This window comes from Hyaena hyaena, unplaced genomic scaffold (genome assembly GCF_003009895.1).
Source record: "Hyaena hyaena isolate Hyena2069 unplaced genomic scaffold, ASM300989v1 scaffold_13, whole genome shotgun sequence".
Classification (NCBI taxonomy): Eukaryota; Metazoa; Chordata; class Mammalia; order Carnivora; family Hyaenidae; genus Hyaena; species Hyaena hyaena.
Genome location: NW_024080645.1, coordinates 3,412,970 through 3,427,810, shown reverse-complemented (window position 1 = coordinate 3,427,810; position 14,841 = coordinate 3,412,970). Strand labels below are relative to the sequence as shown.

At 46.3% G+C, this 14,841-nt stretch overlaps 1 protein-coding gene across 2 annotated transcripts in view; it reads right to left on the bottom strand.

Moving 5' to 3' along the window:
- PDE8A (phosphodiesterase 8A) overlaps positions 1–14,841 on the bottom strand; it is a 168,567-nt gene that overhangs the window by 136,915 nt on the left and 16,811 nt on the right. Inside the window, exon 1 of one of the 2 annotated variants that reach the window (XM_039256907.1) lies at positions 14,054–14,355. The exons of the other annotated variant lie outside the window; for it this stretch is intronic. Within the exon in view, the coding sequence (XP_039112838.1) occupies positions 14,054–14,254 (201 nt within the window). The 5' untranslated portion in view covers positions 14,255–14,355. Of the gene's footprint in view, positions 1–14,053; positions 14,356–14,841 lie in introns of those variants that run through there. 2 annotated transcript variants of the gene reach the window in all.

Sequence of the window (14,841 nt, the reverse complement as noted above, 5' to 3'; positions counted from 1 at the left end):
TAGCAGAAAGAAAGAAAGCTAAATGACACCGGTGACAAGGAAACAGTAAGACAAATCTTGAAGTTAGGACAAAGTGGTCAGGTCTCTTTAACAAGTCAGTGTGACGAAAAATTGGGGGAAGGTAAAAGGACGTGCTAGGTTAAAGAAATGGAAGAATCTTAACAGGCAGGTGCAGTGCAGGGGACATTTCTGAGATCGTAGGGGTATCAGTGGAGTATGTTATGTGTACTATATAAAACGCCACTAAAATGGAAATGTACAGATTATTGGCTGACAAAAGTCCATGGCAAAACAATATGTACTTACGGTGGTTCCTCAAAAAGTTAAAAACAGAATCACCATATAACCTGTCAGCTCCAGTCCTGCGTGTATATATATTCAAAAGAACTGAAAGCAGGACCCTGAAGAGATTTGTAGGCCCATGTTCACAGCAGCATTATTTACATAACCCAAAGGTGGAAGCAACCGAAGTGCCCATCAGTGGATGAAAGGATAGAGCAAGTGTGGTGTAAACATCCTGTGGAGTGTTACTCGGCCTTAAAAACTCACAACAAAATTCTGATACATGCTACAACATGGATGAATCCCAAAGATAGATCAATTAAGATGGTCACAAAAGTACAGATACCATACGATTCCACCTGTATGAGGTGCCTAGAGCAGTCAACAGTACAATGGTGGCTGCCAGGAACTGGGGGCAAGGGGAGGGACTCGGGTGGTATCTAATGGGTATGAAGTTTCAGTTTTGGAAGATGAAGAGGTTTTAGAGACAGATGGTAATGATGTTTGCACAAGAATGTGACTGCACTTAATGCCACTGAACTGTACACTTAAAAATGATTAAAATGGTAAAATTTATGTTATAGTACACTTCACCATAATATTTTTTGAAGTACATACTATATGATCTAATTTTGGTGAAATAATGTACATATATGAACAGAAAAAATCTGGAAGGATACATGCTAACATGTTATAATAAATGATCTCTAGGTTGTGAAAACTACATTACAGCATTTATTAATTTTCTACAATACCTGTACTACATACTATTTCTATAATAAAGATGCTGCTGTAAAAAGCAAATGGAAACATTAAGAGTGCTAAATTTGATTTCATGAAAATATATCTATAATTTTTTTAAAACTACATCCTATAAAAAGGAACAGGCTAGAGAAAAAGATCTGCAATAAGCATGAGATCAAAACTCAACTCCCAAACATATTTACAAACCTTTTACAAATAAAAATTTTTAAGCCCTAAAGCTCAAAGAGGGAAACAGGCAACAGATTTGAACAAGGAAGCACCAGTTCTGTTGTTGAAGAGGAAGTTCAAAAGTCAAAAACTCTCTTGGGAAAAAAAAAAGATAAACAATAAATGAAATAAACTCAAATTAAAATACCAATAAAATACCATCTCTCACAATCAGACTGTTGACAGGAAAGCCTAACAAGCACTCAGGTGCTCCTGTGACATTAAAATTTGATTACATCTTTCTGGAGGGCAATTTAACCATATGTATTGAGAGCTTGTAAACCAGTTACAATATTATGAACCACAGAGACACGAAGCACAGATGAATCTCAAAAACAGACCGCTGAGTGTTCCATAAGAGTACACACATGCTAAGTAATTCTGTGCATGTGTGTAAGTGTGTATGCCCGTCTGTGTTTCTTCTAAAACAGGCAAAGCTAATCTACTTGGGGGAAACAATTGAAAGGGTAGTTGCAGAGATGGATGAGGAGAGAGTACATGAGAGGGGGATGTGGGAACTTTCTGGGGTGATGACCATGTTGGATACCTTGACAGAGGTTCAGATTACACAGGTGTATGTATGCACTTGTCAAAATGCAGAAAATGTAAAATAAGTATTTGTGCACTTCACTGCAGTATGTAAATTTTACCTCAGAAGAAAAAAAATACGGAGCCCTAATTAATGATAGGCATGTTGGAGCTTTTAAGAGAACATATGCTGATGTCTGCAATTACTTAAAAATGCAACAAAGAAGAAAGAGACGGATAGAAGGACAGATAGTTGAAGGACAGATAGTTGGATGGGGTGATAAAACAAGGATAGTAAACTGCTACCGTAAAATACAGGAACTGGGTACACTGTAAACCTCCTTCAAGAATGCTTATGGGGGGGGGTGCTGGCTGGCTGAGTCATTAAAACATGTGACTCTTGATCTCCAGGTCATGAGTTCAAGCCTCATGATGAATACAGAGCTTACTTTACAAAAAAAAAAAAAAAGAGAGAGAGAGAAGAAAAGAAATGCTGTATAGTTGAGATTTTTCGTAAAACAGTATTAAAAATACTAAAAACTAGTGAACAGCCATGAGGCAGCCTTCTGGAGTACTGGAAATGTTCTATCTCAATCTGTTATATATGCAGCACACGAGGGTAAAATTTTATCAAGCTGTACACTTTAAGGTTTTATATACTTTGCTGACTGCATTTACATCTCAAAAAAATGTTTTAAATAAACAGCAATCAAAATTAGAGCCCTGAAGTGTATGCATAACTGGGGCACCTGGCAGGCTCAGTCAATAGTTCATCCAACTTTTTTTAATTATTAAAAAAAGATTTTAATATTTATTTATTTGCTTTTGAGGGAAAGAGAGAGAGCACAAACAGAGGAGGGACAGAGAGAGGGAGGGAGACACAGAATCCGAAGCAGCTCCTGGCTCTGAGCCGTCGGCACAGAGCCCGTTATAGAGCTCAAACCCTCGAACCATGAGGTCATGACCTTAGTCAAGGGTGGATGTTTAACAGACTGAGCCACCCAGGTGCCCCAGATCATCTGATTGTTGATCTCAGGGTCGTGAGTTCAAGCCCCACATTGGGTGTGGGGCCTACAATTAATTAATTTTAAAAAATAAAGTGTGTATAATTAACATCCTCAAAAGGATAACGGAGTAAGTATGCTGCAACCCAAAACACATGAATAAGCAGTAATGAAGGGAACAAGAAAGCAGAAACCTTGACGACAAAGACTGTGGATCTGAGAGCGCCCCAGGCGGGAGAGCTGGGGGCCGTGAGGGCTGAGTCGGAGGAGCCGCAAGCCCAGGTTCAGCCCTGCCTCTGTGGGGAGCTGCAGACGGGAAAGAGGGAAAATGCAAGAGCAACATTTCAGGAAATAATGGCTGAAGGTTTCTTAGAGCTAACGAACAAAACTGTTCAAAAACTCGTTTTAATTACAGTTAGAGTCATCTACATGGATGTAAGAAAACACACCACCATTTTATGAGAAGCATCTCCTGATTGTGCAACTTCAGTGATCCGTGCTCCTTTCCCTATTTTTCAAGTTGTCTACAATGAACAATACTTTTACAATGAGAAAAAAGTAAAAGTTTACTTTTATAAAACAAATCCAGAACCAAGAGACAAGAGAGTCTTCTTAAAACCTCTTACCATAGCGGGGGGAGTTGGGTGGCTCTGTCGGTTAAGGGGCCGACTTCAGCTCAGGTCATGATCTCATGGTTCATGAGTCCCAACCCTTGCGGCAGGCTCTGTGCAGACAGCTCAGAGCCTGGAGTCTGCTTCCGATTCTGTCTCCCTCTCTCTCTGCCCCTCCCCCACTCACACTAGGTCCCTCTTAAAAATAAAACATTTAAAAAACAAACAACACCACCTCCCACTTCTCTTCCCACCGTCCCCCCCCCCCAACTTCCATCCTTGTGCTATCACAGTGAACTGGTTTCTAAGGGCTCACCACAAATGTGGCCAAGTCGTTTGATCTCTTTACATTTTTGCTTCTTTAGGTCTTCAACAGAGACAATAACCCCCCTCCCCCCCCCCCCCCCCCGCCTCACAGGAGCTTGGGGAACATCAAATGAGGTGATGTATAAAGCTAGCACTTGGTGAACCTTGAGCCCTATACAAATGGCCACATGTTATCACAATTTCAAAGCTGGTAAACCCTAAAATGAGTCACCCTCCACTGCCCATAACCCCCCCCCCCAAATCCAATCTGTCCCCTGGCCTTGCCAGCTTTTCCTCTGCTCAGTCCCTCCTTTCCCAAACCCTGCACCACATGAATTCTATCCAGTCTTACCTTGGGCCCAAACTACAGCCCTGGCCCCTTGCCTCCCACCACCCCCCCCGCAATTTCCCACTAAACCTTCACCTTCTTAAAATATGCTTATTTTGTTAGGACCCTGCTGAAAATGAAAAGCCTTCCGGATTTGTCAAGGTTTATAGGATGGACTTCATAAACTCCTCACCCTGACTTTTGGGCCCTCCCTCCTAGGCATGGTCAAGTTCCTCAAATTCTGCGGAACAAGCCAACACCTCCCACCCCCAGGCAACCCCCATCCTCTACCTATCTAGAGGGGATGGGGGTGACCAGGGCACTCCCTGCACCTTCTGACCAGTCCAGACCCGAGCTCCTGCCAGTTCTCTAAACACCCTCTCCATCCACCCCTCGGGTACAATCCTCACTTCCGGTCAGAGGCCTGCCTGCCCCCCTTTCCAGAGAGGACTGCTTGTGCCCTGAGGGCAGGGCCTGGGGCAGTCCTCTGACATCCTCCTATACTAGGCCCTGGAATTAACCTGCTCATCATTCTAGTACTTAAACTTTCTTGGCCTAACTGGATTTCATAGGAATTAATTCTTCAGTTCTCTTTGTGGCTTTAATATCTATGTGTATATCGGATCTATTCCCACATAATACACTGTTTAGCTATTATGCTTTAAATGAAAAGCTATACTTCATAAATTCTTCTATAACTTCTTTCTCTCAGCATTAAGTTTTTGAAATTGATCTATGTTGATGCCTACAGCTATAATCCATTCATTTTCAAAGCTATAAAGTATCTTTTTCATACATTTGAGGACATCACAACTTATCTATTATATTGTTGATGGATATTTTAAAAAAATGTTTGCTATTAGAGGCAATGCTGTCATGAACATTCCTATACATGTTTCTAGCTCACACGTGGAAGTTTCTAAGAGTGAGGCTGCTAGGTCGCAGGGTCACACATTCTACTGTACCTGGTAATGACAATGGTTTTCACGAGTGAATGAAGTACTTCTACCTACTGCGCTGACGATTGCCTCAAAATACTGTCAAGCTTTTAAATGTTTGTCAACTCAAGGGTGTAATATGTTATTTCACTGTGGTTTTAATTTGCATTTCCCCAATGGGGGTCAAACATTTTTTCATGTGTTTCTTAGCTATTTGGTTTCCTCTATAATAACTGGCCTCTTCCCGTCTTTAACTGTTTTTCAACTGGGCTGTCTTTTTCTTAATTGATGTGCAGGAGTTCTATATATTCCGGGTGCTAATCCTTTACTGGTATTGTGTGGTACAGATTTCTTCTTCCAGACTATGTCTTTCTTCCTTTCCACTCCCTTTTGATGAGAAGTACTTCAAGGTAGTAGAATTTATCAACCCTTTCCTTTCTGGTACACAGTTTGTGTGAGTTGTTTAATAAACCCTTCCTTACCCAGAGGTCATGAAAGGATTTATATTTCCTTTTAAGAAAAAAAGTGTTAAAAACTTCAAAAAGGAAGTTATATAACTGGTCGATAAGCACATAAAAAGTGCTCAAAGTTATTAGCCATCGAGGAAATGCAAGTCACAACCACAGTGAGAAACCACTATACATCCACCAGGATGGCTAGAATTAGAAAACAGGGAACAGCAAACCGTGGCAAGGATGTGGAGCAACTGAGCCTTTATTACACTTTGTTGGCAGAGTGTGAATTTGTGGAACCATCTCAGGAAAGGTCAGGTAACTTCCTAAAAGGCTGAACATACAGCCTTCCTACGATCCCGCAAGTCCCCTTGGTATTTCCCCAAGAGAAATGAAAGTGTATGTCCACAAGATAATTTATTCTAGAATATTCACAGCAGCTTTGTTCATAACAGCCAAAAATCAGAAGCAGCCCTGCTGTTATCCATCAACAAGAGAACGGAGAGATGGAGTGGGATCTGGTCCTACAACAGAGTACGAGTCGGCAAGAAAAAGAACAGGCTACTGACGTGTGCGGCAGAGACCAATCCCAGAAATACTGTGCTGAGTGCAAGGAGCCCTACACAGAAGAAGACATATTAAGAATCTATTCCTACGAAGCCTAGAATAGGCCAAAAAAAAAAAAAAAATTTACAATGGATACAAACCACATCAGTGGCTGCTGGTAGGTGGAGTTAGGAATGGGAAGGACCACAGAGAACTTGCTGGGGGAACAGTATACTCCACACCTTGGCAGAGGTTTGCATTTCGATGGTGCATTCATTTGTCAAACAAAAAGTAAACAAATTTATGGGGTGGCGCCCACAGTTAAGCGGTTAGGCAGTTAAGCGCTGGACTTCAGCTCAGGCCATGTGAACTCCGTTTCTGAGTTTGAACCCCATATCCGGCTCTGTACTGACAGTGTGGAGCCTGCTTGGGATTCTCTTTCTCTGCCCCCTCCCCCATGTGTTCATTCTCTTTCTCTCTCTCTCTCTCTCTCAAAATAAATAAACTTAAAAAAAAAAAAAAAAGGAAATAATTTTTGGGAGCATCTGAGTGACTAGCTGGTTAAGCTCCCAACTCTTGATCTCAGCTCAGGTCTTAATTTCAGGGTCATGAGTTCAAGACCCGTGCTGGGCTCTGTGCTGGATGTGAACCCTACTCAAAAACAAACAAATAAATAAATAAGTAAATAAATAAATAACAAAGAAAAGCAATTTTTTAATGTTTATTTATTTAATTTATTTTTGAGAGAGAAGACGGGCAGAGAGAGAGGGAGACACAGAATCTGAAGCAGGTTCCAGGGTCTGAGCTGTCAGCAACAAACCTGACACGGGGCTCAAACTCACAAGCAGTGGGATCATGACCTGAGCCGAAGTCAGACCACTTACCTGACAGAGCCACCCAGGTGCCCGACAAATTTTGAAATCTAGTAAGTGATATGTATACTTGAGTGTTCAGGGGTTAGGTATACTGATATGTGGAACTTTGAAATGCATGTAAAAAATAGAACAGATTGCAATGGACAAAGGGACAGACAGAAAGATGTGATAAAGAAAATAAAGGAAAATGTTAACTGCAGAATCTAGGCGGGAGGGAGAGGAGTACACATTCTTTCAACTTTGCTGTAGGTTCGAAATTTTTAACAATATTGGGGCGCCTGGGTGGCTCAGTCGGTTCAGCGTCCGACTTTGGCTCAGGTCATGATTTCACAATACGTGGGTTCGAATCCCGTGTCAGGCTCTGTGCTGACGGCTAGCTCAGAGCCTGGAGCCTGCTTCAGATTCTGTTATCTCCCTCTCTCTTTGACCCTCCCCTGCTCATTCTCTAAATCTCTCTCTCTCTCAGAAATAAATAAAACATTAAAAAATTTTTTTAAAGAGTTTTTAAAAAAAGAAAATTTTCACAATATTAGAGAAAGCAAAAAAACATATTTTCAAATGGAAGAGATCAGCTTTAAAAAATAAGATCTATTTGGGGCACCTGGGTGGCTCAGTCCATTAGGTGTCCAACTTCAACTCAGGTCATGATCTCGTGGTTTGTGGGTTTGAGCCCTGCGTCAGGCTCTGTGCAGACAGTCCAGCCTGGAGCCTGCTTCAGATTCTGTCTCCCTCTCTATCTGCCCCTCCCTGCTCATGCTCACTCGCTCTCTCTCTCAAAAATTAATAAACGTTAAAAAAAAACAACAAAACAGAAGACCTGAGGCGCCTGGGTGGCTTACTCGGTTAAGCATCCGACTTTCACTTAGGTCATGATCTCGCGGTTCATGGGTTCGAGCCCCGCGTCGGGCTCTGTGCTGACTGCCAGCTCAGAGCCTGGAGCCTGTTTCAGTCTGTGACTCCCTCTCTCTCTGACCCTCCCCTGCTCACGCGGTCTCTCTCTCTCTCTCCTAGAAATAAAACAAAAAAACAAAAGCAGAAGACCTATTTGAGCAAAGTGCCTTTGAGAAAGGTGACTGAAAGAAAAAGACCGGTCCTTACATGCGATAGTGCCTCGGAGTTTGCAAAAACGCTGTTACACAGATGGTTTTAAGTGATCCTCACCAAACCCGGGGGGTCTGGCCTCACGTACGCTTAAGAAAACTCGGGATCCGAATTTGACAAATATCACACAGCCAGTGCCTCGCGGAGCTGGACCTGAGGTCTCTGGCCCTGCCCCCGGGTTCCTTCACACACACCTCACTGGGGAGCCGCCATCATCTCCACTCGGCTGAGGGACACGCGGACACTGCCCACATGCCACGAGCTCTTTGGGCGGTCCCGCAGCAGAGACAGGAGCTACAGGGCCTGCGGTCACCAGCAGCCCGCGCAAGAGACACACAAGCAGACAGTCCAACAGCGGGTCTCAACTGACCCCAAATCTACTTCAAACCCATTCAGAACAAAAGCACTGGCAGGCCCCCCACGGAGTTCTCTGAGGCCATCTTCAAAGTTTGGGGACATCTGGGACATCCTTCCTGTCTGGGGGGACGGACAAACTGCATACGGTGCCTAAGACACTGCAGCGCAAAACCTGCCACCACACTTCTCTGACAAGACACCCGCCACTCTTCCTTCCAGAGCAGAGCAGGACAGAAGCAGGGGCCCCAGGAACATTGCTCAACTGCAGGCAGAAGCTTTCAGTAACCACCCCGCACATTAATCACTGGCTGCAGGGGATTTTGGCTTTTTGTTAAAGCACAAACACACCCCAACACTTTTTGTTAAGTTAAACAAGGTGAAACAGACCCGTGTGGAACGTGAATAAAAGCCCTGTCAGCCTTAGAGACCCGGCGTATTTACCCAAACATTCACTTCGTGTGCCAACCGCCTTGGGAGACCTAATGCAACACGACGGGGTCCTTGTCCTCAGGAGGCCTGTCATCCCGCAGGAGGCTCTAGACGCGCGGCTCCCAGGCCTACGCGGCCCACAGAGGAAGACCCTAAGAGCAGAGAAAAGACCGTGCGAGTACAACCAGCGGCTGTACTTGAAGATGCGGACTTGCAGGGCTGGGGGTGGGGAGTGTGGTGCTCCGGGCAAAGGCTCATGGGAAGAAACAGCTCCCAGGCCGGCTAAGGAAGGCCACCTGAAGCCTGAGCAGGAGGAAGGGAGGGTGAAAAGGACTCCCGAGGGGGTGCCTGCCAGCCCCTGTCGGAGAGCAAAGAGAACAAACCAGACGGCCTCACCTCAGGTCACCACCGAAGCCTGACCTCAGGAGTCAACCCGGGCAGGGCCAAACGTGGCTGCGACTCGCACGAAAGCGGGAACCCAAGGTCGGGCTGAGTCAATTTCCCCAGCAAGTCATGACTTAACAAAATCCTGAGAACGTGCATTCCGGCCGCCTGCTCAAAACCCAGGTGGACCCGGGACGTGTGCAGCCTCGCAGGAAGCCAGAGGATGCGAAGTGTAATGGAGAGAGGGAGAGAACAGGGAACGGCCTGGGAGCGATGGGTTTGAATCCCGGCCTAACTGTCCCAGCGTGGGTGAGTTTCCAACCTACAATGAGCTTATCTGCGAACGGAAAGGACACCGGTCATCTCCCGGGACTGCAAGGATTCCGGGAGATAACATCGGGAAGACATGCAGCATGACGCCCGCAACACCAAAAGCATCCAAAGAGCACTGGGTATTGTGAATGTGAGTAGTCCACACTCCAGCAACTAGGGTCCAGGGCCTCCCACCCCACCTCACGGTATTGAGAAACCAGGCTGAAGCCATTGACCTTGGACGAGACCGAAGGATTACTCATGTCCTAAGCAACTTCTCCCTCTGTTCTTTGATTTTTAATTATAATTAAAAAAAAAAAAATTCTGTCCTTTAAGGCATTTTAGGTTATTCTGAGACGTCTGCCTCACCCTGTAGACTCAAGACTCACATCACGAACCTTCCTGTACAAGGGGAAAAACCAGTGTCATGAGCCACTTCACAGGGAACATTTGTGCCAGAAGGGACCACAGGCCTCATCCCAGCCCTCACTCGGGCAAGGAGGGTCTAGGCGAGCCCAGCGTTGGTCTGAGCTGATAAGAGTTGTAACATTCAAAACATGTATCTTAAGAACGACACCACACTTCAAGTTACAGTGATAATGAGAATGCTAGAACAATTTGGAATATAAATGCTGAGTATCATTTATATATAATAAGAGTTCGAGAAAAGATAAAAAGCATTACCTTTATAGCCAGTCCTAGTCAGACAGTAAGATTCTATACACCGAATGGCCTAAGGACACAATGAGGAGACGACAGACAGCCCTGAGCCACAGAGATAAATGACAGTCACTCATTTCAGGAACAGAAAGTTGGGTCTCATTTTGTCAACCATACTTTCAGAAGGAAACTTTCAATAATTCTACCATCTACCAAGAGTCAATGACCCGCGGGGGGGAGGAGGGGGGAGTGGATCACGCAGGTGACACAAACAGAAATTTTCTTTAGTTAAGGGAAATATAAAAATTTCATTAATGCATTCTGTATGTTAAGAACAGGCAACAAATTTTGTTCCATGGCTAAGAAACACCAAGAAACAACTAAACTCAGGGGGGACGAAGCTGGTTAGTTTGGTCGGTTTTGAGGAAGAAGGGGAAGGTGGTGAAAAATCAGAGAAAATTGGGTGAAAGAAAAGGGAAGGACAGAGCTGACTAGACACAGAACGGAGAGTCCGTGTGAGCCGATTGGCAGTGCTGAGGCCAGCAACCCGGGGGACGGACAGGTTAGTGGGCGGCCGTGCAATGATCTGTCATCTGTTGTGTTAATCTTTAAATCTGCAAAGGGAGATCTACTCTATTCAGAGGGGTGGAAATCTATTACTCCCTGGTATAAACGCTCCAAAGGGGCAACAACCAGAAATTTCCATAAAACTAGATCTAAATCCTTCAGTCCCCACTCTAGTGAAAACCGGTTTCTATTTCTTTTATATGGGCTGGGTGCATTTTCCACTTCGACAGCCTGGTTCACACAATTCCTAGTTCGACAGATGTCTGTGGAAGGCCCCCAAGGTGGGGGTGACAATGTGAACGAAACCAATGTGACTGCCACCCTCACAGGACTGATTAATGACAAACTGAGGGGAGGTGGATCATAGCAGTGTGCGGGGCGCTTGCAAAAAGGAGGCGGAATGGGGGCCTAGGCTCTCCTCTGACACCTCTGCCTCCACGCTCAAATCTTTCAAGGGCAACTCAAATCCTAGCTAAGGAGACAGAAAACCAAATAAATCCAAAGACTGACAAGAAAATATTGAAATGTTATAGTTAAAGCTCACGCTGATTAAAAACAAAACAAAACTGTAAGTGTTCAAACTGAAGACAGCATTCATTATCGGTCACCATATGGACTGTAACTCCTGAAATGAGTAAACAGAACGTTTTTAGTAACACTTAAATAATAAGTTCATAAAGATGACCCAGCCTAATATATTCCAAGGTCCTGAAGTACCTTTGGAATCATTAAGAAGCAATGACATTTATTACATTTTACTGTTCAATGTATTTATTGTACTTTGAATATTGGGATCTCATGTTAGGAATCATGTCCTAACACGTGGTCCAACACGTACCTCAATAAAAAGGCTCTATAACCAAACAAGTTTGGGAAGTGGGGCATACTCTGAACACCATTTGGAGATTCCCAGTGTATTTTACGAAATTTAGTTTTCTGACAAATTGTGCATAAACTTACTCTAAGCCAGGATTTCCCACACTTATTTTGACAATGGCTCCTTGTTTCATTTAATATTTATTAACAGTCAACAAACTGCTCAGAGAATACATGTGGGATAGACTATGGTGTAGGGGATGCAAGGCTTAATTAATTTGAAAATGCAATTATCAATCTCCCAAGCATTTTGATGAACTGATGTTTCCTATATATGCTATTAAAATATAAAAACTGCCCCACTGAATTTCTTTTTGAAATTCACTCAGTGATACATTTACTGTATTCTTAAGATGAAACATTGTTTAATGAACTAAAATTGGACCTTGGTGTTTTAAATACAAAGGAACTCAAATTAATCAAAATAATTTGATTTTGCTAAATTACTGGAAGTTTATCTTCTCTAAACATGTATTTTTAGATTTCTGGAGTATATTTGATACTTAATTTTAAAGGATTCATCCTGTTAAAGAAGAAATAACAAACCAAAAAACATGCTGATATTTACCTCTGCCCTATTACCTGAAATGCCTAAATACAAATATCTGTATAGCTGTGGTATCAACATGTACCATTTGTGAATAACAAGCATTTTTGTGGTTGTGGTGTTGTTATTTATCATTTGATTCCTCCTCTGGAAATACTAACATTACCTTAAAACCTATACTGGAATAGGATTTATGGAACAAATTTCCAGTGACTGAAAAGGTTCATCATTCAGTTACCATAAAGAGCCAAATTCAACACATTTATTTAGCACCTACTGTATGCATGGCGAGGGATTATGCACTTTTATCTTTCTGGGCCTCAACTCAAGACAATCATCTGACAATGGGCCAGAATATGTAAGACTCACACCTGGGGGCTTACAGACACTGTGCATAGCAGAAGAACACAGCTGCTGCACTAGAGAAGGTAACATGACACACAGGTGAACTTTAGAACACCTACACCACCATAAAAAGGCCAGTAAGACACAGGGCTTCCTTCTACAACGGCTGATTTGGTGACCTAAAGGTCATTATTAGTTAATGCAAGAAAACCAGTATTAGATGTGGGTCAAAACTGTGAAAGTCCTTGTTAACAACTCCATATTCAATTTCACTTGTGTAGTGCTTTTCTTAAGCCAGTGAGGTAGGCTTAAAGTATAAGCATCACACGGATATTAAGAGCAGCTTGGGTGAGTAGCTTAAAACCATCACAGGTGTCTTCAAGAAGCAACAGAAGGAATCTCAACTTCTGATAATCAGAGCAAAGTTAGGCTTTCGTGGAGGGTACCGGAGGGGTGGGGAAATCACTTCATTTAGGTTACGCAACCCTGGAAAAGGACTTTTCACTTTTGTATAGAAAGAGCGTCATGGACGACCCGCTAAAAATCTATCACAGAAAGTGAACAACCTGTATCAAACTTGGGAGGTCTAGCAATCTCCAGTGCGCAAGAAAATCCAGACGACTCTGCAAATGACTTTTAAAAAGCAGCCCCAATGAGAGAAGAGGGATGATCAACACAGAGGCCATGCACAGCAGAATTTTTTCCCCCTAGAAAACAGAACGCATGAACTCCAGCTCCAAAATTTCAAGTCCCAGAACTGGAAAGCTGCCGCCTGTGTGCCTTCATGAACGTCTTTTCCCTTTTTCCCCCCATTATCCTTCTAGAAAATCTTAACAAACACTAAAGCCCAGAAACTTTGACAAAACAGGAGCCAAGGCGATAAGGCGTCGGAGAAAACACACAATTCTGATAAACAGTCCCAAAATGTCCTTGTAAGACTACTTAATAAAAAATTAACTTTGTTCTGCTGAATGCTTCAAAACTCGCGTCTCTGATAGTATTTTCTCATTACATATGCTTTAAATACAACACGTATGCTAATAACCGTGAACCTCAAATACGTGTGCACTGAGGCAGAGCTGATGTGGCTTCAGATTACATATTAAGAGTCCCAAAGAAACGGGGAAATTGCAACTGCATGCATGTTGCAGAGCTGACAGAGGGAAAGCAAAACAGGGTGGCAGGATCCAGCGCCTCGGCTTCCCGGAGCTGGCCGCCCTTCCCTCTCCATCACGAGAACCCACAGAACAAAGTTCACGCTGATTTAACGTTTCTGGGGCGCGCCACCATACCCCGGGGGTTCCCCTCCCCAGAACGGGGAACAGCCTCGAGCGCCCCGGTCAAGTTCACGGCGGCGGGCCCTGCCAGCTGAGGCTTCGCACGGGTCCCGCGAACCGACGCCGCGGCCCGGAGGGCGTCCCGATCGCAGCCCTGCCGAAGACGGTCCGAGGACGCGCGGCTCCGTCTGCCCGCGGAACGCTGCCCCGGGCAGGCGGGCGCCGGCGCCCGTCAAAGCCACCCAAAGCCGCGCGGGAGGGCACCGCAGCCCCGGAGGGCGCCCCGCCCGGCCGGGCCCCACCTCCGCCGCGGACCGCAGCCCCCGAGCCCCGGCCGCCCGCCCGGCGCCCCTCACCTTCCTGCCGCCGCCTTCGCGAGGTTCGGACTCCGCGAGGCCGGCGCCGCGGGCCCCGGGCGAGGCGGTGGTCTTCGGGCCGGGAGGGAGGCGCGGCCCGGCGGGCGGCGGCGCGTCCGCGCCCGGCGCGTCCTCGGCCTCCTTGCCGCCGTGGTACGCCGCCCGGCCCTCGGAAACGGGGATGCTCGGGGCGCAGCCCATGCTGGCGGCGGCGCGGCGGACACGCTGGCGGGCAGCCGCGATCCGGTCAGCAAACGGCCCGCCCGGCGCCTCGGGGCCGCCGCGGGCGCCGTGTCATCGCCGCCTGGGCGGGCGGCGGCGGCGGCGAGCGCGGGTCTCGCGTCAGGAAGTGCGGCCGCCCCTTTTATCGCGGTGCGGGCGCGGCGGCGGCGGCGGCGCTGGGGAGGGGGCGCTGGGGCGGGCGGCACGCCGCGGCCGCCCCTGCGAACATGCCCTTCCTGAGGCGGGAGCCGCCGGCCGCCTCCCTCACATCGCCGCGCTCGCCCGGCCGCGCCGCGCTTCCGGGGAATTTCGGGGGAGGAGATTTGCGCTCTTCCCAGCCCGCGAGCGGGCAAGTCCGCGCGGGCGACGCCGCCCCGGCCGCGAGGCGGCGCGACCCCCGGGGGAGGTAGCGCTCCCCGCCGCGCCCGCCGCCCGCGGCCCGCGCCGCTCCGCCCGCTGGGCCGCCGCCCCGCAAAGAAACGCCCCTGGCCCGAGCGCCGTTGGCGGGGAAGGCTGGCCCGCACGCTCCTGCCTTTGCGGGGTGGGGGGCGGGGGGGGTCGAAGGA